The following is a 24,915-nucleotide window of genomic DNA, read 5'->3' as shown; positions in this document are numbered from 1 at the left end:
ACAGTATGCTCTGCAAGGCTCAGAGGTACCTGTGGAATAGTATTCTGTATTGAGGAGGTACAACAGAACACAGTTGTGATAATTCGATCTCATTTGGGCTGCCAGTAACTTCAGTTTCAGCTGTAATTGTGCTCCCTGTTCCATTCATCAGCTCTCCTAGTCTTTGACATTCCCAAAATGGTGAACCAAGTCCATTAACATATGATTAAAAATGGAAGTCTTGAGCTTGATATGAAAGCTATAAATTGCTTTTAAGAAAATTTCATTGTCTTCCACTGACATGCATGCTGAATAATTTAGATGTGATTGTATCATACAGGTTATACTCTTCTAAGTACAGAGTTAGAAGGGCAGTGCCAGACTTCATGCCATGACTGTAGAAGTCAGAGATAAGAAATGGATGAAAACTACTTACGTAATTACTGCGGATATTCCTAAAGCAAAAGCTTATTTTCTCTTAATGCTGCTAGTTGTGTTTCTGAAACTCTCTTCTCCATGTTACTCTAGAAGCTTTCCACTGAGATAGAGGAATGTACAACTGCAACATACCTGCTGATTCGTTCCAAAAGGGGAAAATGAGTAGAAGTCTTAGGTGGAAATAGCCCAGATTTCCAAAATGCAGATGTTCTGTGCACTTTGAATTGTTCATTAAGCGCTATCTGAAAGTTTTGACAAGTTTGAACTGACAAACAGTAGGTTGCTTGTTTCTAAACAGTGATCACTGGAAATCCCAGGAAGATCTTGTATCTGTATATTCATCCAACCACTGAAACAAAGCATGTGTTTTATGCAACACAGGATTCTCTAGAGACAACTTTTAACTTATGAAAGCAATTAAAATGTGTGTCTTAGGGACTTGTCAGATTGTGAATTGATGTTGCCATTGTTAAGGGAAAATATGGCTTGTTTGGCTGGTAATGAGGAATGAACAACAGAAGAATAAAAGATAATTCTAAGTAGTTCTGGAAACACTCCACTGTTTAGCAAATACAAGTTGATCCCAGGATCCAGTTCTCATAGGATGAGCTCAGAACAGGTGAAAAAATGTTTGCTATGTGGTTAACAAAACAAGAGTTTCAAGGTTGTTCTTTTTGTCTTGATGTATAAAATGTAAAGTTTCAATTTTCTATCTAAATCTGTTCTACAAGATGTCTGATGCACACTGTGGTGAGCAAAGGTGAGGAAAAAATGAAAGTTTAGTTGGAGAGAAGAATGGCAGACGTCAGTTTTTGCTAGTTTTTAGGCAGCCTATTCTGTTGTAGCAGTCTTGGCATCAGCTCAAGTCAAGCAAAGCAAATTCAGATTTGTTTGGCTTTTTGGGGTTGGTTTTTCTTTTTTTTTTTTTTTTTTTTTTTAAACTAACACGTCTGGCTCCAAAGCCAAATATGAAAGAACAGTAGACACAAATGTTATTGTTTTGTATGCTATTTAGAATCATAGGATCATAGAATGCTTTGGATTGGAAGGGACCTTTACAGGTCATCTAGTCCAATCCCCCTGCAATGAGCAGGGACATCTTTAACTAGATCAGGTTGCTCAGAGCCCTGTCCAACCTGACTGTGAATGTTTCCAGGGATGGGGCCTCCACTACCTCTCTGGGCAACCTGTTCTAGTGCCTCACCACCCTCATTGTAAAAAATTTCTTTCTTAAATCCAGTCTAAATCTGCCCTCCCTTAGTTTAAAACCATTGCTCCTTGTCCTGTCACAACAGGCCTTGCTAAAAAGTCTGTCCCTGTCTTTCCTATGGGCCCCCTTTAAGTACTGGAAGGCTGCTATAAGGTGTCCCCACAGCCTTCTCTCCTCCAGGCTGAACAACCCCAACTCTCTCAGCCTGTCCTCATAGGAGAGGTGCTCCAGCCCTCGGATCATTTTCGTGGCCCTCCTCTGGACTTGCTCCAACAGTTCCATGTCCTTTTTGTGCTGAGGGCTCCAGAGCTGGATGCAGTACTGCAGGTGAGGTCTCACCAGAGCAGAGTAGAGGGGCAGAATCACCTCCCTCGACCTGCTGGTCACACTTCTTTTGATGCAGCCCAGGATAAGGTTGGCCGCCTGGGCTGCAAGCGCACATTGCCAGCTCATGTCCAGCTTTTCATCCATCAGTACCCCCAAGTCCTTTTCCGCAGGGCTGCTCTCGATCACATCATCCCCCAGCCTGTATTGATACCAAGGATTGTCCCGACCCTGGTGTAGGACCCTGCATTTGGCCTTGTTGAACCTCATGAGGTTCACATGGACCCGCTTCTCCAGCTTGTCCAGGTCCCTCTGGATGACATTCCGTCCTTCTGGTGTGTCAACCGCACCACTCAGCTTGGTGTCATCTGCAGACTTGCTGAGGGTGCACTCGATCTTGCTGTCAATGTCATTGATGGAAATATTGAACAGCACTGGCCCCAGTATGGACCCCTGAGGGACACTACATGTTACTGATCTCCACCTGGACATTGAGCCATTGACTGCTACCTTCTGAATGCGACCATCCAACCAATTCCTTATCCACTGAACAGTCCACCCATCAAATCCATATCCCTCCAATTTAGAGAGAAGGATGTTGTGGGGGACTGTGTCAAAGGCTTTACAGAATTTACAGACTATTTAAAAAAAAAAAAAAAAGCATTAGTTTTAGGTAACACAGATTTTTGTTAGACAAATAAACATGTATGTAGTGGGCCATATCAGGTATATTGTATTTCTGAAACCTTCATGACTTTTTTTCCAGCACACTAACATGGTTTTGGGAGAATGTGTTTGATTTTTTGAGAGGAGAATCAACAACAGTCTCTAAAATATAGAGTACAGTACTATTTCTGTGTTCTAAGACAGTAGAAAATATACCTCTCCCATCTGTTGATTAGGTATATGAACAAAACTGAAGACTTTGTATGTAATTTTTCGGATTAGGGATATCGGTATAGGTTTTTTTGCATTTTCGGAGGGCTTAAGTAATACAGTCATGATGCTTTCATAATTAGTAGAGGATTTGGTTTAAATGTTACATTTCATAAACTTTACATTTCATTAAAATATTTGAACCAGAAAAGAACATGAATGTAATTTTCATAATTTGCATATGAACCAGAACAACCAGGTAGACTATTTTTGTGAATATTTGTTCACATTTTAAAAGACTTCTGCAGAATAAGCTCCATTTTCTATACTTGCTGTACATGTTTATGCAAGACCTGGTATTTTACTTGCAAAAATATTATGGCAAATGTATTTTTTTACACGTTTGCACTGCTGACCCTTTTCAGTTTCTGGATTGAATGGGCACATAGCACCATGTGTCTTCTGTCCAGTAACAGTCAGATAAATGAAACTTAGCATTGTTGATCAGATCAGAAAATAGACTCTCGAGCATCATCGTAGAATGAATTTGGATAGTAGTTTTTGTCAGAGTCATAAGCTGCATACAGATAGCTCACAAACAGGACCTAATTTGTCAAGTAAATTCTTCATTGAAAATCATTCCTATGGCTCTGATTGCTACGTGCTAAGCTGGTCTGTCTCTGTGGAGAGCAGCTACCATGCTAGTAAGAGTCTTTAGCTGGTTTTGAGAATTTTGGTTGCTGGGTTGGTTGATAAAAAATTTAAAACTTTGTATGAAGGCAGGTAACAAGGATTGCTTAGCTGCAATTATGAATTGTGCCTTTTTATTCTATAGTTCCTTCTGTGTGTTTTGTGCAAGACACTGTCACATATCTGACAGTTGTTGCACGGAGTCAGATAGTGTAATGGGAACCAGCTGTAATATAATTATTCTTTATGGTGCCATCAGTCTCTTGGGTTTTTTTCCAAAAGACAGTGTTACTCAGACTTGCTTTGTCACAGTTGATCAGTTTGCCCTTATACTTATGTTCAGCTTTGGCTTTGATACTGCATGCTTGTGAACTTTTAACGTTTTTAATAAATGTTTACAACTGCTAGATATATGGAATGTTATGGAACAAATACCAAACGAAAACTGGAATTAAGCTAATACCACGTCTTGGAGCATGTTAGAAATTAGAGTGGTTAGCTACCATACCAGGCATGATGTTACCATGGAGAGAGCTTCTGTTTCCATGACATTTGCTTGCATATTTTGCTAGGCCTTCAAAAAAAGTAGGGTTTTCTCTTCTGTCAAATTTGGTGGCTGTTATTCCATTACTTCTGAAACTCTGCAGTGTCTCACTGCAAACATATATTAATTAATTTCTTAGGAATATTAATGGCAACTGGACTGTTCGGGGAAAAAAATGGAGAAAAAAGTTATTGAAACTTACAGCATCCAGAAGGCAAGGGTTTTTATTAATATTTTTGACTAGATTAGATATTCCAGCTTGATTTTAACTGGATATATACTGCTCTGCTTGTATACATTTTGGTTAATTAAAAAACACCATAGCTAGTAAAGAAGTAAAGAAGAGTTTTACTGGTGTTAGAAAAAATTGTGTTTAGCTGCATAGGTAATGGCTTTATACTGTGCGATCTGCCTTGTACTGGAGTGGAATTTTGGATTGCAGTGAGATTTTAAATCAAGTCATGATGTAGCATACTGTTTAAGAATCAGCTATTGGCCAAGGGGTAAATTGCAAAAGCCATTTTTTCTTAGGATGAAAGAATTGGTTTTGAGATGTGAAATATTTGGTAGCTATTCGTAAAGCGGAGATTTTGTTTAGTAACTGTTGTGGCAATATCATGGTAATCTACAGGTGGCTTTTGCATTTCTTCTGCATTGAAAATTTCTGATTGTGGTCACGTATAGTCACAGTTCTCTTCTGCAAGATTGCACGTACTTAAATACGGGTGGGTATGATCCCCAGGTGCTTGAGTAGAAGGAGCTAGGGAACAATATTGGTCGTTGAACACCGCTGTGTGTCCTATTCTGTCCTGTACGAAAGGTGCTGGGAAGGAGGGATACAGGGAGTTAAACACCGTTCAGTATTCTTATGCCACCCCTAAGACAAAATTGTTTGCCTTCTGTTCCTAATGAACAGGTGACCGTTGTTCCCTTTGATACCACTCTTCTGCTCTAATTAGTTTTTAGTGTCCTAGAGTGTTTTTTTTTAAATGGTCTTTCTTTTTCTCCCCGATTACTAGTGGGAGTCTAAAACTTTGATCCTTTGTGATACCTTCTTGGTGGAGATTATTCTGTAATATGTCTGTTTGCAACAGTTATAAACAATTGTCAGGACTTGAGCTGATATGCCTTTCGAAACCCATTTTTTTCAGAGGTTTTCCCAATTTCACATTTTGAAAGCACAAATACATGTATGCAACTGAGAGAGAAATATTCCTGGAAGCCTAAAAATCTAAGAATTGCCTATTTAATGCAAATAAATTTTTCATCCACCTATTTTAGTATTTTTGGTAAATGAGGAATGGTACTTCATCTAATATCCTCCCTCAACTTCCATCACAATCATTGTTATAGCTTTATTTTAGCCAAAATCTCTTTGCTTTCCACTTGAACTGAATTTTTAGATCTTTCTGCCAAAACCAGTACCACTGACTACCCATCTGCTAACTACAAGGTTCATGTTCTTTGTCCAGGCTTTAGAATAATTTCATTTCAACAGATAGCTTATTAAATGCTTTTGGTTTGTAAGAGTCATGTTCTCCTTCTGTTGAGAACACAGTATACAGCAGAAAAGATTTTTACAAGACAGCTCGTAAAATGAGCATGGTACTTACTGTTACTGGTGTAGCTCAACGTGAGACTCTAATGCTTTTTGGAGTACCTGCTGGATGGACGACAGGTGGACATGTTCACTTTGCTGCCATCTCTGTACCTCTCCTCTCTCTCACTCTGCTATAAGAAAATTTTTGAAGGATTCTATTAAAGTTGTTTCACAAATAGGATGGCGCTTCACAGAAATCTAGTTTATTGTTTCAGAGTTCATACTAGCATGCTTGTTATTATCTCTGCATTTTAGTAACATTTACATTGGAATTTTAAACTCACTTTATCTTGGAGGTGGGAGGAGATTTGTAAAATATCTTCCAAACGTCGTCACAGATTCTTGCTTGAACCAATGATGGTATTTTTTCCCTATGTCATCCTCAGTTGTGATGGAGATACTAAGCTTTATGTTCTAGAGGATAAAGAAAGGACTATTGTCTTTTTATGACATTAGCAAAAAGGATGCATGGGAAACTGAGTAAGTTGAAAAATCTTTTAGAGGGATATCAGATGTGAAAAAAGCCTCTTGTGACGTGGCTCAGGTTTGTCTGCTTTCTTTTTCCAGAATTGTCCAGTGACTGCACATCAAACATTTCAGTGTTCGCTTAATGGATGGCAATGAATTGGCCCCATGAGGAGCAGTTCTCTTTCTTAAGAAATGCAGTTCTGTCTTTTAAATACATTCTCCATTTGTTTGTGGAAAAGCTGTGCTTAACCACTCTTTCTGTTCCCAGTCATTGCTTGTAGCATTGTTAAAAGCTGCTAAACCTGTTGACATTTGTTTTTGCAAATGGTAATTGTCACTTACTCCCTCCCCTAATTCCCTGCACCTTTAGCTGCTTGCCTGCTCAGAGCATAGCTATGTAAACAGTTAGTTTAACGTTTGGTATAATTAAAGGAGAGGAAACATTTAAGAATGAGAAAGGAGAAAAAGTGACAGAGATTGGGAACTGTCTGAAACCCTTCCACCAGTAACAGAATGAAAGTTCCCTGCCCGCAGCACAGGATTTGGAAGAGGTTCTTCACGGCAGTTGCTCAATCCCAGTATTCAAACCAGAGATCTTTTGTTGCATGTCTGATCAACATTTGTGTGGTTACGCTCTGTAGAAGGGGTAAAAAAATGTGATGTGGCTGGAACTGTTGTTTTGTTGTGTTTTCAGATTGGTTACAAGGCAAGATTAACAACCAATATCAGAACCACTGCTTTTAATGGGAGAATGTTGCTCCCTGAGAAGGACAGCAACTAATCTTTACAGTAACTGGAGTTCTTTGAGTGACTTTATTTAAATACAACCTACACTTCTTTTCCCTTTACTTGCAGTGCTCAGGAAGTAGCTGCCCTGTTCAACTTAACCTGTTCTTACCCAGAGCCACTGACTTGCTTGTTCCTAAGTCAGAACTACAAAGATTAATTTCTCACAAAGAGTGGGCAGGACCCTTTCATCTTCTGCTTTGGCATGCTATGTTTTTTCTTCTTAGAGGAGTTTTCCTTTCTCATTATCCAAATTACTCTCCTGAAAATGCGGTTTTAAGTTTTATTAGTCTTGTAGCAGACTTGAAAGAGAAAATACATCCTGATTTTTTTTCAACGTACATTTTTTTTTTTCCACTTTGCTTTTCATCCCCGAGCACATCAGTTTGCTACTTGCAAAACAAAAGCACTGCAAAGCGTATGCTGTGTTCTACTGGTTGGATTTACTCTCATGTTGTATGAATGTTTTCTTTTGAAACTAAGGATGTAAAATACGGGGTTTGCTATTTTAATCTACACAGATAATGATGAATTTAATATGATTAAAACTCATCATTTTATAATTTATATATTAGAATATGTAGTTGAAAAGGCTAGTTTCTGTTGTTTCTTATAAAATACCGCAGGATTCAGTATTCCAAGCAAGACTCATAAATACTTAATTCAAGGAGATTTGTAGCCCTGTAAGATGTAATAAGATAGCCCTTAATGACAATTTTGTGTAACATACGTTTAGCAACGTGTAGAAAAAAACCTGCTGGCAGTTCTGTGCATCATCTTTCATGCATATCTGTTAGCTCTAGGGGCTTTTTAGCTCTGGAATTAAAAAGAGAAATTAGACTATGTCTGAGACCAGCATGCTGCAATTTCTTAGTTTGTACTTTTACGTTTCTCCTTATGTTCAGATTAGCTTAAAGCTCTAGCCCACTGTTTGCCTCTTGATGTAAGGCTTCATTGTTTTTTTCAAGATTGGCATTCTTCAAGAAGTATTTTGAGATATATTTTTGTATCTTTCTATTTAGGGTTGGTAGTTTTCATTAATCTTCCTGAGCTCTAAGGTGATTTGCTGAAATATTATTCCCGATATACTGATTATCATTGTAGCTTAAGAAAAATGTCAACAAAACCAGTGTGATGATGAAGCCTTAAATTTACAGGTTGTAGCTCCTGCAAATGTGGTCTCTAATACTGATAAATTACCCAACTTCCAAATCAGTTTATCGTAGCGAGTCAGCCAAGAGCACTGCTGCTCAGTTCATGGAGATTCTTTTGTTACACCGGGGATGCTTCTGCTGTCAGACTTCAAGCACTGAATACTTCCTGCTGATCCAACCCAACTTTTGTGAGATTTCTAGGAGCCTTTGATCACAAACTAACCATCCACAAAGCAATAAGTCCTCTGAGAGACTGACTTCCCTCTCTCTCTGGTGTAAATTCAAGTGACTACATTTAAGCTTGAGTTGAGACAGAGGTAGTAAAAATGAAAAGACAGAAGGTGAAGAGAGATTGGGGCTGTTGGGCTTTGAGAAATGAGAGAAGGTTTAGGCTGATATATACAAAGCTTTAAACATGTAAAGGGATATAAAGAGTAAGGTTCATAAAACAAGTGATACAATGAAGCAACTGCACTTAGTACTTTATGCAATGAAAATTAATGTTTTCTCCAACATCCCTGGCTTCATGCAACTAAGGTTTTTTCACAATAAAAGTGTGAAAAGAAGATTAAGAAAGAAGATAATCTCCCTAAAACTCTTTCAAAGATTTGTTGTGTCACTAGGGGAGAGCAGAATAATAATAAGCATTACTTTAGGAGACTAAAAAGAAAAAAAAACAAAAACAAAAACAAAAACAAAAAAAGGAGTGGGGCCAGGAGTGCTTCTGTATTATCTTGGTTGTCCCAACAGCTTACTTCAGACTCATCTCTTCGTCTTTTGTCAGCAACTTCTGTATCTGTGAATTAAGAAGTAATGTCTTAAACAGCCCTCAGGAGATTAATTTGGGTAGAGCCATGTTAAACATACAATGGAAAGAGAATATTAACATTTAAAACTTGAAGTGTTATCAATTATGGGGTAGTTTTTAAAAGGTTATTGAGGAAAAAATATGTAGGTTTGATATTTTTCATTATATTAATTTCTGTTTAAGGCTGTTAGTGACTCATGAAGCTTAGTTTAAAAGAAAATTTCACCTGGGGAAGAAAATACAATAGTATTCTGTAGTTGTGCCGGCATCCTGGTGACAGATTACACTGTGGTTACACACTGAAGCCATCTCAGTTCAAGTTAGTGATACAAAGTGAAATAAAGAGAATGAAATAAAGCAACAGAAGGCAAATTGAAGTATTTTGATTGTTTTTATTATTGCGTTAATTTTTCCTGAAGACTTACATAGCACATATTTAATGAGGTTATAAATACTAGATGGAGAAAAATAAGAAAATTGCAAAATACTCAGTAGCAATATAAAACTATGTTAAGTAGGAGCTGTGGACCATCACCAGTTCATTTGACTGAGAGGACTATAGGTCTGTTGTTAGGACATTTCTTTTGTCACAAAGGTGGGAGTATGTAGCTTTTTAACAGTTACCTTAATATGCCAAAAGTAGAATTTAGAATTGAAGGCAGACACCAGTTAGTCCATTGTGGAACACATATATTAGCCAACAATTTGAAGCCATTTATTTTTTCCTTTTTGCTTTGGACCAAGAGCTGGAGTTTCTAGTTCCAGAAAGGCTGTGGATGTTGTCTACCTAGCGTTTAGTAAAGCCTTTGACATGGTTTCCCACAGCATTCTCCTGGAGAAACTGGCTGCTCATGGCTTGGACGGGCGTACTCTTTGCTGGGTAAAAACCTGGTTGTATGGCCAGGCCCAAAGAGTTGTGGTGAATGGGGTTAAATCCAGTTGGCAACCAGTCACAAGTGCTGTTCCCCAGGGCTCAGTTTTGGGGCCAGTTCTGTTTAATATCTTCATCAATGATCTGGATGAGGAGGTCGAGTGCACCCTCAGTAAGTTTGCAGACGACACCAAGTTGGGTGGGAGTGTTGATCTGCTTGAGGGTAGGAAGGCTCTGCAGAGGGACCTGGACAGGCTGGATGGATGGGCCGAGGTCAATTGTATGAGGTTTAACAAGGCCAAGTGCAAGGTCCTGCACTTGGGCCACAGCAACCCCATGCAATGCTACAGGCTTGGGGAAGAGTGGCTGGAAAGCTGCCCAGCAGAGAAGGACCTGGGAGTGTTGGTTGACAGCCGCCTGAATATGAGCCAGCAGTGTGCCCAGGCGGCCAAGAAAGCCAATGGCATCCTGGCCTGTATCAAAAATAGCGTGGCCAGCAGGACTAGGGAAGTGATTGTGCCCCTGTACTCAGCACTGGTGAGGCCGCACCTCGAATACTGTGTTCAGTTTTGGGCCCCCCACTACACGAGAGACATTGAGGTGCTGGAGCGTGTCCAGAGAAGGGCAACGAAGCTGGTGAAGGGTCTGGAGCACAAGTCTGATGAGGAGCGGCTGAGGGAACTGGGGTTGTTTAGCCTGGAGAAGTGGAGGCTGAGGGGAGACCTTATGGCTCTCTACAACTACCTGAAAGGAGGCTGTAGTGAGGTGGGGGTCGGTCTCTTCTCCCAACTAACAAGTGATAGGACAAGAGGAAATGGCCTCAGGTTGTGCCAGGGGAGGGTTAGGTTGGATATTAGGAAAAATTTTTTCACTGAAAGGGTTGTCAAGCATTGGAACAGGCTGCCCAGGGAAGCAGTTGAGTCGCCATCCCTGAAGGTATTTAAAAGACGTGTAGATGTGGTGCTTAGGGACATGGCTTAGTGGTGGACTTGGCAGTGCTAGGTTTACGGTTGGACTCAATGTTCTTAAAGGTCTTTTCCAACCTAAACAATTCTGTGATTCATAATATTAAATGAAAGGACAAATAGGAACAGAAGTGACTGAGAATAGGTTTCTGGGGCTTACAGTAATGTGCTGGGGGGGAGGGGTGGGCAGGAAAAGAGCAATGAGTAATTTTGTGGCTGCTACATTCTGATTGCTATAAACACAGGTTTTTTTGGCTGTGAACTGAACTTCATTTATCAAATATTAATAGGATTAATATGTAAATGATGTTAGTTATGAAGAAAATTTCCTCATATTTTTCTCCTTGCTTAATAGAATATTGAGAAAAGGTATTAGTATAGTTGTGAAACAAGATGTTTAATGAAGGCGGTGGTATAAAGCTAAATTAAAGTGCAAAAGTAGAAGTCATTTAGACCAATAATTACCAAAGTAGTCCAATATAAGTTTTGCATTACCTTGAAGTTCAGAGGCATCTTTGGAAAAGGCAAGTGAAAAATATTTATTAAAATATTAACAGATTAATGTCTGCATACAGGTTAACCTTCTAAACCTGGTTTGCATTCAAATGTTAAAATCCTTAGTATGAAACATAATCTAACACTATTTAAATGAGTGTATATTAGTAGCATGTTTTGCTTTTCAGTCTGCTATGGCAGTTAAGCTTAATATTTCAAAAGTCATTTTGATTATAACCATTTTCTTTGTACTTCACGTAGCTCCAAGTCACATTTTCATAAGAGACAAATTGTGGTACAATAACATTTTCACAATAAAAACTGCTACTTCTGGCTAACCAGTGTTAATGTATTAAAAAGTGTCATTCCTACTTAGTCTTTTAACTCTCTAAAGGAAAAAAATCCAGAATGCACTGAAGTTATCTTAGAACACAAGTTAATTTTAATTTTTCTTTATTTTGCTTTTTAAAGTGGAGGAATTGAAGAACTGACACAAATCTGCTTGACTACATGAAGTTAAAGCAGTGTGGTGACTTCACTGTCAAGTACTGAGTTATTTAAAACTTTGTTATCAGGAGTTGGCTCTATCATTCTTTTGGCTTAGTTGTGGACACTAAATGATTTGAGCTTAGCCAAGGAACCTGTCTTTTCCCCATTTTTATGAGCTTTAAAAGTTTTTTGTCTGCAGATTTTCTTTCTATGATGTGACAGGAGTACATTGCTTAATGTTTGGAATTCATTAACAACCTTATTTTCAAGCTGATCCACTATTTATTGAACATCAGCGTGTCTCTGTATACTGATCAAATTACTGAACTGGGCAAAAAGCTGATGTTTAGTGAGGACTGCAGCTCTTTCATTGTTCAGGAGGTTTGAATCAGTAATTTAGAACACTAAGCATTAAAACCAGCATTTATTATTTTCTTTTATTTTTAGTTAAAAAAGTTTTTTTGAAAGGGAGAAATCTGCTTTTTTTTGTCATCATCTTTTAGATTGGGCATCATGGCCATCTGTCCGTAGTTAAGCACAGGTTGTGCCGGGTGAAGGACTTGATACAAGGTGTGTAAAGTGTTTGCATAAAGTTGGAAAGCGTTTGGGTCGTGTTTTGGAGTGGTACAAACTTTGCAGCCATTTTGTGTTCTTATGTATTTCCCATTCGGTGTTTAGATTCTTTTGCCTTTACTCAGCTATGAAAATGCCTTTCACAAATGGTAGGTGTTTGGAAAGTACTGGTGTTTACCCAGGAGTTTCTTCTAGCGTGAATACTCTTAGGAGTACTTACAAATCACATCTTCCTGCCTTTCTTTTATAAATATAGGGGCAATTGATTCATATTTATAAAAAACTGCCTGCTTTAAAATTTCAAGAGGTTATACAGAAATTATGTCAAACATCTACAGGAAAGAAAACACTACTGGGTATATTTGATTTGTTTTTCTAAAGAGTAAAGGAATCCTAATCATCTTTGAGACACTGGGTGCCATGGAAGAGATTTCAGTAAAGCACTTTTCTTAGCGGAATCTATATAGTGAAGTTATATGCAGCACATCTTTCCCTTGCTGACCTGCATTTGTCAAAGTTTCATCTATTACATTCATTGATAGAAGTTTCTTAGATGCCTCTGAATTCTTCAGATCCTCCAAACTTGGTCCATCAATATTGTTTATACTTCAGCTTTAGCATCTCATTGTTTTACTGCCTTCTTATAATCATTTTGTGCTGCTCCTAAATGCATATTTTAAGCACCCAAGTATGTTTCTCAACCTTCAGAAATAATAAGTACTTAAGCATTCAGTTCAATGGCAACTGCTTAATACAGTTTCATAGGCTTGAAAGCCCTCCATATAAATAGTTTTTCCTATGCAGTCAAAAACATGAGTTGTTTCTTTTATAAAAGGCATTCTAGAAATCTAAATAAGTTGTCTCAGCTGGGTTCACAGGTATCAAACATTTTGTTAATATGACTGAATTTCTCCAAACTATTCTTGGGAAAAATGCTTTCTCTTCGGAGCAGTCACAATTAAGTTTATCATTGGAAATGATTCAGAAAGTTCTGATCCTTAACAGTCATGTCCCATTAGCTCCTATAAGGCTAAATAAAATTTTCTAAGCCACAGAATTATGGTATAGAACTTGATTTTAATGAGGCTGGTGTTTTTTTCTCTGTGATTCAGCTTGTGAACCTGGTTCAGAGTCTTTGGGTGTACACAAGGGATGGCCAAGAGGTACTTTGTAAGCAGTACAACGGTTGTCCTAGGAAGGGGATGCTGGGTGGGAGTGGGACGGAACAACAATGACATTAGGGACACTGATGGTTATTTCTAGCTATGTAAAGAATGGAGCCAGGTGAAAACTAGTGTGGCCAGTGTCTGTGGGATGCCAAGGGACCCTTCGCGCGCTGAGACCCCAGTGAGAGAATTTCTTAGAGTTCACTTTCTGACTCTGAGGTATGTGGAATGTATTTGGCAGATCTTGACCTCTATCAAGATTTTGGTGTGTGATAAATAATCAGTTTGGCCAGCTCTGACATATTTTAAATAACAACCAAATATGATGGTTTAATACAAGAGTAAACAATAGCATTTTCCTCTTACTGTCTGATAATAGTTGGTCTTAGTAGATAGTATTGTCCTGGTGTTTTTCCGTTGTCCACTCCAAATCAATGGATTAATTTAGTAACTTTTTCTGTGCATCAATCTTTGTAATCATGCACCCTGTCATTTGAACCTGGAGGCTTTTACTCTTGGACCTTATTCTCCTTTGTCTCTAGATCATCAACATGCAAAATAGCTTTCCCTGTGTGTATGATTGATAATCTCTGAAGCTGATTCACTGATCACCAGTGATCACCACCAAACACCATAAATGCCATAGTGTACACCATAGTTTGCCTTCACCTCCAAGGATGTGAGTTAGGGATGAGTCCGCTACTCTCAAAGCAGTCTTCTCAAATAACCTGTTTGTGTCAGACTTCAGTAAGAAAAGCCAGACTTTCTGCTTCTCAGCTAGGGAGTGTTGTGGGCCTGTGATCAGAGTAGTATATCTCTTTCTTCCACTTCTCAGTGTCCTGCTCAATACACAGCAAGTACAAGCATTAATCACATTTACCCATCAATGACCAAGGCACTTCTGGTGCCACATTCCCTTTTGCTTAGCTTTTTACCAGGCAAAGAAAATAGAAATCATGCGGTAGAACAGGGGGTATTGCAGTGATCGTCTGTGGGGAATATGGGGAGGATGTAAGTTGTTCGTATGGGCGCTTTGAGGAACACAAGTTGGAACTGAGAAGGGAAGCTAGAAGGGACAGAAGGCAGAATACTTTAGGAAGCTAAGTCACAGGTTAACTGCTGGTGGGATAACTTATTTGCTCAAGTAGATTTTAGTGTCTTGTGTTTGGGTTTTTTCTCTTCTTTTATTTTGTGACAGATAAAGAAGTATGTTACAATGAAGGGTTTTAATGATAGGGGTTGGATTTTTTTTGTGTGTATGTGTTTATCATCATGTTGTTACTATTCCTAACTTTTTCAGCAAACTTACCTATTTTCCTAAAAGATCAGGTCATGTAGGCTAACCTGGATCGTTTGGTCTTACGATGGTGCTTGAATACAGCCAAATGTGGGCTGTATATCTAGGAGCAAGTGTATTAAGTCCCAGCTAAAGGCATGAATCTGAAAAGAATTATTTCAGCTAGTTATCAACACCTTTCAATGCAGTGCAAAAGAATACAAAGTACATACACACTTTCTTTTGTATACTGCTGTATACATAAGCGGTGAAAAGAATATTGGAATAGTAGGTTTAGTTCTGTTGCCTAGTCTTCTAAAGGCTTTTGTGAAATTACATTATGAAGACGCGTACATTAGCCAACTGGAAAATTACCCATGCAGTGAGACTCAGACTTAGTCATTTTATCTTAAAAATGGGAAGTAATTACACGGAGAGCTAGGCTTCAGTCTAAACTAAGGCATTAACAAGATTCAGTGTAGAAATAAGCATACATTTTTAAGCACAAGTGTAATAAATGGCCATGGTAACCTCCCTAGATATATGTTGCGATTTTTTCATCACTTGGTATCTTTCACAAAGGTGTGCTGTAATTTGAATAGGAATTATAAGCTTGATATAAACATTATTTTTCGAGTTTATCTGTCCTGTATGCAACAGAGCTGACTCAATGAGCCCAGTAATGGTTTCCAGTCTTAAAAATCAATTAATACACAGTTGAGTCAGTGGTTGCCTTTCATCTTGTGCTTTCTTGATCCATTGATGTGACTTATTCACATAATCTGTCAACAGTGTTAGCAACTTCTGTTTCTTCAGCTTATCTCTCTATAAGGTCTAGCCTGAAATCATTGATTATAATCGATCCTTTTGATTCTTTAAAATGATCCAGGGTCTGTAGTGCAAGAAAATAAAAACACATTTTGGGTAATCATTCTGTCTTTATGTTTACACAGCTGAATGCAAACTATTAGATTGGGTAGGGCAGCAGCTGCCCTATGGATATTAAGAGGCCTCAGAATGAAGTAGAACTCTTCAGCGAAAACATTTACCCATTATTTAGAGTGGGAAAGAGGAGCAGATTTGTTGTTATTATAGGTTTGCAGTAGTTAACTTTTTCAAGTGAAAGCTTTAGCATCATGTTGGATACAAAGTTGCTTGCAAACAATTTTAATTAAAACACAGAAGAATATTGGTAATGGAAATGAGTGGATTTTACAACAGAACAAATATTTCTTACTGTTTGCGAACCTGAAGCAGTCTAGAATGTTTTTAAAATGCTTTTAGTGTCTTCATCCTGGTAAGTAAGTCTAACTAAATATCAGAATATCATTTAAGCAATGACAGAAGTTTCTTCTTGGTGTTAAAACATGAAATAGCGAGGTAACTTCTTTGAAACTTGAAATTATTAGAGATGTAAAGATTTATATTTAATATTTATATTTCATGTTCAAGGATACTTAATTGCAATTTGTTGCATATTCAGTGTGGTTAAATGCTAATGTCATCTGTAATGTGGCAAATTACATTTGATGATTTAAAAGAACTCCAGTAGATTCCGTGTCTTGGTTAACGCCATCCCCTTCTACCCCATCTACCCTCACTCCCCAATGGTAGTGAACTTGCCATACCTCTTGGGCAAGCATGGTTATTCAAACAGATCTTCCCTGAGCCTCCTGTGCCCTTTTTTCAACCTTCTTTCTGAATTGGTGTGTGCCTGCGGCTGCCAGCTTAGCAGCCCTCTGGATACCTTGCAGGGCTGAGTCTGACCAGTTTACTGAGGGGAAATTATAGCTGATAAGTAGCAGCACTGTGCTCTTCAGGAGAAAAGGAATAGCTGGGTTATTTGCTGCCTTCCTGTCATTTGGAGGTGGAGGGAGTGAGGGAAGATGTGGAGGAAGGGAAATGTAATGTGGCCTGTCTTAGGTGCTGCTGCACTTCAGGAGGATGATATTTAATAACGGTTAGGGAGGTAGAGCTGGCTGATTAGGCTTTGTAGGATAGTAAGGCACCCTTGTCAAGGAAACCTCTTCCTTCTCTTGATGAGGCACAAACTTCTCTCTTGGTCGTCCCACCACCTCTTCCTTTTCAGTCGCTAGGAGAAACGAAGCATTTGTTTTGTCTAGACTTTCGGCTGAAGTTACTCAGTCTTCCAGGTGGGTGTCTTCATGGTGAGTCAACAACACCCCACAGCCCAGACTGCCTGCTCAGAATGCAGTCCCCGAGACTAACCCCACTCTTCCTCCTACAAAATACTAAGCAGCAAAGTCTATCCCATGTGAAAGCAGTTGTTTGGAGTCAACCTTTATCCTCATTATGGGCCGCTAACATGCCCATTGCCCAGGCTTTCAGCTTTCTGCCGAACCACCCATTGAATGCAAACGCTGAGGAGACACATGGCTTCAGGCAAAACCAAAACCTGTGTGGGAGGAATATCTGCAACTAACAAGAAATGTGTCAGCAAAAGTTCAGATAACAGAACTTTGGTCTCTGAGGGCCAGCCTTTCTCTTGACCTGTAGGGAGAGGAAAAGAGTTGCCCCCTCTATGGGCAACTGTGGAGGAAGGGGGCAACTAGACTTAGTACTTTTGGGACAGGTTGGGGGATTGGGGTTCAACACGACCAGCAACCCCTCAGTTTGCCCTGCAGTGCTGAAGTGGCCCATCAGGGTCTAACAAAAAAAGCCCTACCTGTGGCTTGAGTGGACCCACTTGAGCTTATGGAGTTGAGTATGAGGTTAGGAATCGATGAGATTCAGCAGCCTAAGAGGGACGCCAGAGGATGTGCTTTCTGTTGGGCTGTCTTCAGTGATGATTCTGCATCCAGGGGGTGGAGTTTTAGGTTCATTATTGTGCTCTTGCCTGAAGTTCAAGATCTCCGTAATAGGGGTACATTTGCCATGCTACTTCTGACGTATCTGTTGTCCCTGGCCTTCATCCTCTTGAGCTAAGGTGATATTGATTGAAAGTGCTCTTGTACACTGCAGCACTCCTGAGGTTAGTAACATCTTGATTCTGCCGGTTATTCTGCTGCTGGAGAAGCTCTTGATCCACTAGTACAGGCTGTCAAGTACCAACTAGCCAAGCTCAGTCTTCTAGGAGACTGAGGTGGTTGACATTGCTATTGGGAGAAGCCCTGACTGGAATGGAAGGTTGTGAAAAAGAAAGGAATGATGAAGAGAAAGGGGCTGGGGTTCTGCCAGGAGAAAATGGCCACAGAAAGTAGGGCATTTTTTATAATAATAATAATATAGAAGAAAAGGTGGGTAGGTGCTGAGTGAGTAGCAGAGTTGTAAAAATTTGAGGGCTGGGGGTTCATAGCCAACCTGAAGGCACTGACTGAAGGCACTGACAGAAATAACTGACTGTTATTTCTTTAAAGTAGCATTTCAGGATGTTGCAGGATATCTTCACAGCTCAGGTTCATCTGTGCTAGGTAGGTGCTAGGTAGCATTGCAATGGTACAGTCTTTGTGTTGGACTCTAGTGTCCATACTGTGGGATAAAGTGCATTAGGTGTGTCCCTGAAGTGAAACTGCAAGTTTGGTTTTATGTAAATGGAATCCAGTTTGCGTGTGCCAGAGCTGCCCAGCTATCTCAACTAACGTGTACTAAGTAGGAACAACTAGGGGATTTGCTTTGAAAGTACGTTACTTTTGCAAACTAAAATGCTCATGTAAGTGTACCCAATATGGCTGCTAAAAGAACAAGCATCCAAAGAGAGATTGCAGCTTTGTAGAATAATTTAGGTTGGAAGGGACTTCAGGAGGTCATCTAGTCCAATCCTTTAAAGCTAGTTGAGATAGTTTCTGATTTGTCAATGTGCATTTTTGGTGTGGAGTTTTAATTTCTGTGGTTAGACTAGGTTGAAAGGTTTCAGACTGAAGCATGAACTTTGTATTTGAGATGATATAGGACCTGATATGTTTTAGAAATAGTCATGTACATGCATATTTGTCGGGGGGTGGTGGTGAGGATATCATTGCTATGAATGCTATATTTAAAATGCTAGGGAGTAGTTTGATCTCAGACAGATTGCTTCACATTTTGTTTTGGAATTAGAATATAGAATAACTTCAGGCAGAACAGGTCTGCAGTATGCAATGATTCATCTAAGGTGAAGTTTTCCCATACTTGACAAGCAGAATTCTTGTTTGGCTCCAGCTCATGTTTAAAGAAATTGATTTAGCACTTAGCATTCAAACTCAAGAACTTACTACTGCTGCATCGTGTGTATGAACTCACTCGTTACAAAAATGAATCTCCTTCTCAGGGATTATTAATGTGGCCTTTGGTTGCATTCTCATTTTAAGCTAAATTTCTGTGAATTTCTGTCTTTTGCGGTAACAGAAGTCTGGGGGCTGTATAACTTGTTCTTGATATGAGTTTTGAAGTCTTATTGCTTATCTAAGCCTTTGTAACTGTTTCAGAAAGGTAGAGGTAAATTACCTTTTACCTTTACCAGGTTCTCAGTGTTAACAAATATGTTGTGAAGTGAGAATGGTGTTATTTGACAATGGTCAAAACTAAGTATAATAGTCAAAAGTGGTTTTTTTATTGCCATTGCTTTCTAGGCAATATCTCTTTGGCTAACTTGAAGTGTGGTAGAGAGAACTTTTCCTCAAGTTTTTTTATTAATAGGTCAAACAGTTTAGCTGAGGCTTGTTTCACACTGTGCTGGTTCTAGAGGTAAAGGCAAGAAAGATAACTCCGTCTTAAAGAACAAATCCTCCCTGACTCCCCTTCAAGCAAGCCAGCCAATTAATTTTATAATTAAACTTGAGTCAAAATTGTGGATCCAGCAGTGCAATTGCAGGTATGCAGATATATCCTGTCAAAACATTGCTTTTCATTACTGATCTTGGAATAGTTGTTCCTGTCTGTTATGAAGTTGGTTTCTTACTGACTTTTAGGAGGGTGTAACTTGTCAGTCTTGGAAAAAGAGTTTGAAAAAATCCTGTAGTAGATCCTACGTGCAATATATACATTGGTGCCTAAACATGTGAGGGTAGAAAATACAATGCCAATTTAAAAAAGTGAGGGTAGGGGTAGGTGTCATGGAAGATCAGAGAAGTAAGGCCTGTAAGCTTGATGTCTGTACTGGACAGAGGAGTAGAAACTATAATAAGGAATACAGTAGTTCATACCTGGGTAAACATGATATAGTTGGGGACAGTTACATGCCTTTTTGAAAGGAAGGTTATGCCTCTCCAACCAAGAGATCAAAAATCATTTGGGTAGGATTGTGTGGTATTCCCTGTTAAGACTTCGAGAAAGTGTCTGTCAAAGTTTTTAACAAAAAACTCTTGAAGAAACTAAAGCAGATGTAAAGACTATCTTGCACAGATAAGTAATTGGTTAAAAAGTAGGAGTCGGGGGATGGGGTACTGTTCAATCCTCACCAGGGAGGGGAGTCACCTCTACTGCGCATAAGCAAGTTGGAGAAACGGGATGAACCATAAAGTGGTGTTTTCTTGCTGGATCAGCAAGGGCTGGTGCTAAATGTGGAGAATTATAGTAAGCCCTTACAAGACTGGGTGGCTGAGTGATAAAACAGCACATAAACTTCTGTGTAGATAAATGTAGAATAATGTACGTGGAGAAAAAATTTGTAACTGCACATGTAAAATGATAGCCTCTGAGTTGAGTGTATTTCCGTGCATATAGAAGCATATGAAACTGAGTAGCATAGAAGCAATGGGGTTTGATTGTTCAGCATCTCTCTTAATATGAGCCCTAAGGAGTGCAAGTCTTTGAAACCAACAAAAGCTGGTTCAAAATAAACAAAAGGTGGTGTTTTTTCTTGCAGTGTAGTCAGGCTGTGTGTGAAACACTGTGCTGCGGGCTTTTACAGCTGGTAGAGGTTTGCATGGTCTTACTGGGGAGCTAGACAAGCTCATGCAGCGGAAACTGAAAATCATTAAATATGTAGGAATCACATTTGAATCACATCCGCGTCAGGAAGTCTCTGAGCTTGAAAACGGACAGTCTCTCAGAGAGTAGTAGTAGAAAATATCATATATGATTGCGCTGTTTTTCACCTTCCCTGAGCACATGCTGTTGGCTGTTGTCAGCATCAGGATGCTAGAGCTCTAGCAAGGCCATTCTTGGGTTGTTATATAGATCGGATGCAGCTCTTCCTCAGGATTTCAGTGCCGTGACTCAGAGAGGTTGGTTCATATCTTTCGTGTCAATAAGAATTCATTTCCTAAAGGAGTGTCTAGCGTTTTCAGGGTTTACATTCCAGGCAGAAGTAAATAGAAATAGGACAGTCTGCAATCCTGAAAGAAGCCTTTGGTCCTCCCTTAAAGGCCTTTGAATTTTCTCACATTGCTCAGAAGAAATCTTGGTCTTTGGTTTTCAAGATGGGGTATGTTTCAATGCTGTTATCTGTTGCTCTAGAAAGTAAGGCTCCTCTTTATGGTTGGGAGGAAATATTTAGTACTCGTGAATGCAGAAACAGTCCAAGTGTACCTTTTGGACACAAAATATGGGTGTTTTTTGATTGAGACTGGTATTTCTGTACAAAAGAGAAAATTTCCTTTGTCTTGAACACTATTAGCCTCTCTTTATCTTCTCTTTAAAGGAATTGTATGTAAAAGGATGGTTTGGAGCCATATATTAAACCAGCTGAGATTGTTTTCTAAAGTCAGTTAGACTGGGTCTGGTCTTAATAGCTCATAAGGTCTCAAAAATATGACCTACTGCTTAAAAATAAATTGATTACTTGAGTATATATTAATAAATCCATCATTGTAAACACTCCAGTAATCTTGCTTAAAAGATTATTGCAAGTCAATTAATTAGAAGCCATGCCACACAGAGTCTAAGATTTTAGGGTTTATGTATGATTGACAAATGTCACTTTTATGGAATTGTTGAAGACCTCAATCGTGCTAAAAGACCAAAGAGCAACCATTAAGATGAATCTTCTGTTCCATACAGCAAAATCCACACCTGTTCTAACATCTTCAGCTACTCAGTTCTAGCCTACATTCCTTCATATCTGCTGTAGCAGTTGTTTAATAAATTAAATTTTCACTGTCTGTGGAGAAATTTGTCACAAACAGAAGTGTTCGCAATAGTTCTTCTTTGAACTAAGTAGTAAATACCTAGTAGCAGTAATTGTCTTTGGCCAAATTAGAAACTGCAGATGAGAGAGAGCGCAACAAATAATGTCTTTGCGAACACTGTATTTTGTCCTATTATTCCTGGGACATACTTTATTAATAAAAGTTATATAGAATTTAATTCCATATTCTTTCTGTATCAGGTGTAAGTACAAGAAAATGGCAGGAAAAGTTAACTGAAAAAGAAATTTCAGTGCCATCTACCTTTATCGTAATTCTCACATTCAATGCACACAACCAATTGAATATATACTAAACTAATAAATACTTTCTATAAAATTGAATGTAAGTACTTCAAAATATATTTAAATACATAATCTGCATATAAAAAATTATATATGTAATGATGATCTGAAAAGCTTAAATGCTTTACTGAGCATCATATTTTGTATATTCTGTTTTACCTATTTCGTATCAGTTAGTATGTATGGCATGAGTCCTTAAATGTTTTTAACACCATACTGCATGATAGCAGATTTTTAGTTTGGGAAAGTAGAGGAAAGAGCTAAGGAGGAAGATAAATTTGGTTACTATAAGAATTTAAAGATGAGATCATTGGAATTTTAAGATATTTCTGGGGAATGGAAAAGAGTCAGAGAAATAAGGGAGGGAATAGTGGGATGGTGGCAACTAAAGGAATATTTCTTTACTGCTGAAAGATTTTCTGGTTTTCATAAATTGCTTAAACAATACCTTTCTAAATCGCGTTTTGGAAAGGTGTACAGGCAACGAATTTTCTTTAAATATCTGCTGATGTTACAGCACAGAAATCATATGAAGGGGAAATACGGTGGGAAGAGAAGAAAGAAAGAAACATACTTTCATAACGTTACTACCACACTGTATCTTACTAGTTTTCTGATTCGAGTGAAACGAGGATGTTTGATTTGATTTGGCAAGAGTTCCAGATGTGAGTGATCATTGAAGAAAGTTGCTTTCCAAGGGACAGTTTTCAACTAGAATATAGCTGGGAAGGAATAAAATAAAAGATGTGGAAGGGGAGCAGGCATAGATAAGAGGTGTCAGAAGCAGCTCCTGTATGTTGTCCTAAGGACAAGGATAAATCATTTAAATTTTATTCAGATGTTGAGGAGAAGATTGTGGAGAAATTCAGTGCAGAGCCGTGCATGATTAGAATAGTAAGTTGGGCAGGTGACTCTAATACTAATGTTTGGAACGGATTTATAATGCCCTGAACGGGAACCAGAACAGAACGCCTGAAGCCATTGCTCTCAAACGATCTAAGGGCCATGATAAAAAAAATAAGAGATAATGCACTCTTGCCAGCCACGTTTCAATTCCAGAAGAAGCTTTTAGTAGGTTATTTTTGTCACATGTAGCAGAACTATGGCTAGAAATGTCTAGAGCTGATTTGGGTTTCAGTTATGTGAAGCTTGCCTTTGCTTACCATCTAGCAAAAGTCACACACCATCTTTTCATCAAGAAATGATAGGCAACTGCATTTGTTTTGGAAAGAATAACTTTCCATTCTTACATCAGAAAACAGAAGATTCTTCATTTGCTTTTATCACTTTAGATCTAGAACTGTTAGGTTTATCATCAGTAGATTTTGCATTTTGCAAATATTTAACACAGCACGGGTGCAATGTGATGCTAGTGACTGCTTTGTTACCAAAAGACACTGGACATTGTTGGGGTTTTTTTAGGTAAAATTGCATAAATTTTCTCATTGTGGATTAGTAAGTATCTAACAACTAAAAATTCTCATTCTGTGTATCTCCAAATTATTCTTTTACTTTTGCCCTATTCATGTTAATTCTGATTTTCTTTATTGCCATGAAAGATACTCTAGTAAGGAAAGGGTTAGCAGGTTAGCTCTTGCTATTAGCTGAGGATGAACAAAATGGCAGCTTAGTAAACCAAAGCAGATGATAGAAGAGACCATGAGAAACCAAAGCTCTAATTTAAGAGAAGATTGCTCCTTGCAACTTTTGGTTCAAGTGTGTACCCTTTCTTTTAAGCAACAGATGTTCCCTTATATGTGTTCCTGTATGTCATGATGTTCTTTAATCTTTCCATAAGTTAAATTCCTCTGGTATGAAAGAACATGTTTCTGATGGGTCTTTCTGATTGTTGGCAGTATGGTGACTTCTGGCTTTTTCATGTTGTGTCAGCCAATAGCATGGATAACAAAAATATGGTTCATAAAATTGTTCAAAAATGTTGAGATTATTTTAAATGTATCTTTTATGTATGTCCTATCAATGTTTTCATTTGTTTCTGTGCTGTCTTATTTTCTTTCTTGAAAATTTCCATTAGCCAGAGAGAGATAATGAAATATGCTAATTTTTATTTCCATTCTCAGCTTTTTATTATATGTAATGGCTTGGCTACAGTGCTAAGCAGTTTTAAAAGGGAGCAGCAAATAAAGTAGTGAAGCACAACTACCTCCGTGGTAATGGAATTCATTGTTTCAGTCACTAAGTATTGTAATTTGTTAGCGACAGCTAATATGGTCTGAAATGCTGAATGTAGTCTGAATGCTTTTAAAACCAGTGAAAACCAATAAGCATAATTAAACTGCTTTTTAATTTGCTTCAGAAATACAAGCCTGGTCGATGTGATGATATTTTGAAATGGAAGCCACCCAGCCTGAACTCTGTTGATTTTCGTCTAAAGATAACAAGAATTGGTGGAGAGGGGTATGTAATACCTTCCCTTTTTAAATGTGTAACACTCATGTGAATACCCCTTAGCAGTTAATCTCTCCTCTGATATTTCTTGACACTTCCTGGGGCGAAGCCTTTCTTTATTCTGTAGAGTTTGTTCACTGAAAATGTAGGCAACTGTTGTAATAAGTGTTGTACAGAAAACAATGGCAGATGTTTATAATGTAAATTTACTCATTCTTAAATTGTTTCATAAAATTTCTAAAAAAAGTCCTGTTTGGATTTGGTACTACCCCTTATGTTTTTAGAAAGTAGGCAGGCTGTATAACCTTAAGTTCTTATAAAAAATAACTATTTTCCATTGGTTTTATGCAAAATAACAACAACGTAAGCTTTCTTCCATTTTAGAATTCTGCACAATGGCAAACGGCACTTGTTTTCTTAGAGAA

The 24,915-nt window shown here is 38.4% G+C and overlaps 1 protein-coding gene across 3 annotated transcripts in view; it reads left to right on the top strand.

Annotated features, from left to right (window-relative positions):
- RNGTT (RNA guanylyltransferase and 5'-phosphatase) overlaps window positions 1–24,915 on the top strand; it is a 197,062-nt gene that overhangs the window by 107,825 nt on the left and 64,322 nt on the right. For all 3 annotated transcript variants that reach the window (XR_012775201.1, XM_075498347.1, XM_075498348.1), the window contains exon 13: window positions 24,399–24,499. Coding sequence is in view for 2 of the 3 variants with exons in the window: in XM_075498347.1 (XP_075354462.1) it covers window positions 24,399–24,499 (101 nt within the window). In the remaining variant the exon portion in view is untranslated. The remainder of the gene's footprint in view (window positions 1–24,398; window positions 24,500–24,915) is intronic.

This window comes from Mycteria americana, chromosome 3 (genome assembly GCF_035582795.1).
Source record: "Mycteria americana isolate JAX WOST 10 ecotype Jacksonville Zoo and Gardens chromosome 3, USCA_MyAme_1.0, whole genome shotgun sequence".
Classification (NCBI taxonomy): domain Eukaryota; kingdom Metazoa; phylum Chordata; class Aves; order Ciconiiformes; family Ciconiidae; genus Mycteria; species Mycteria americana.
Note: the sequence above shows the minus strand (reverse complement) of the source record. Positions and strands in the feature narration are given on the sequence as shown.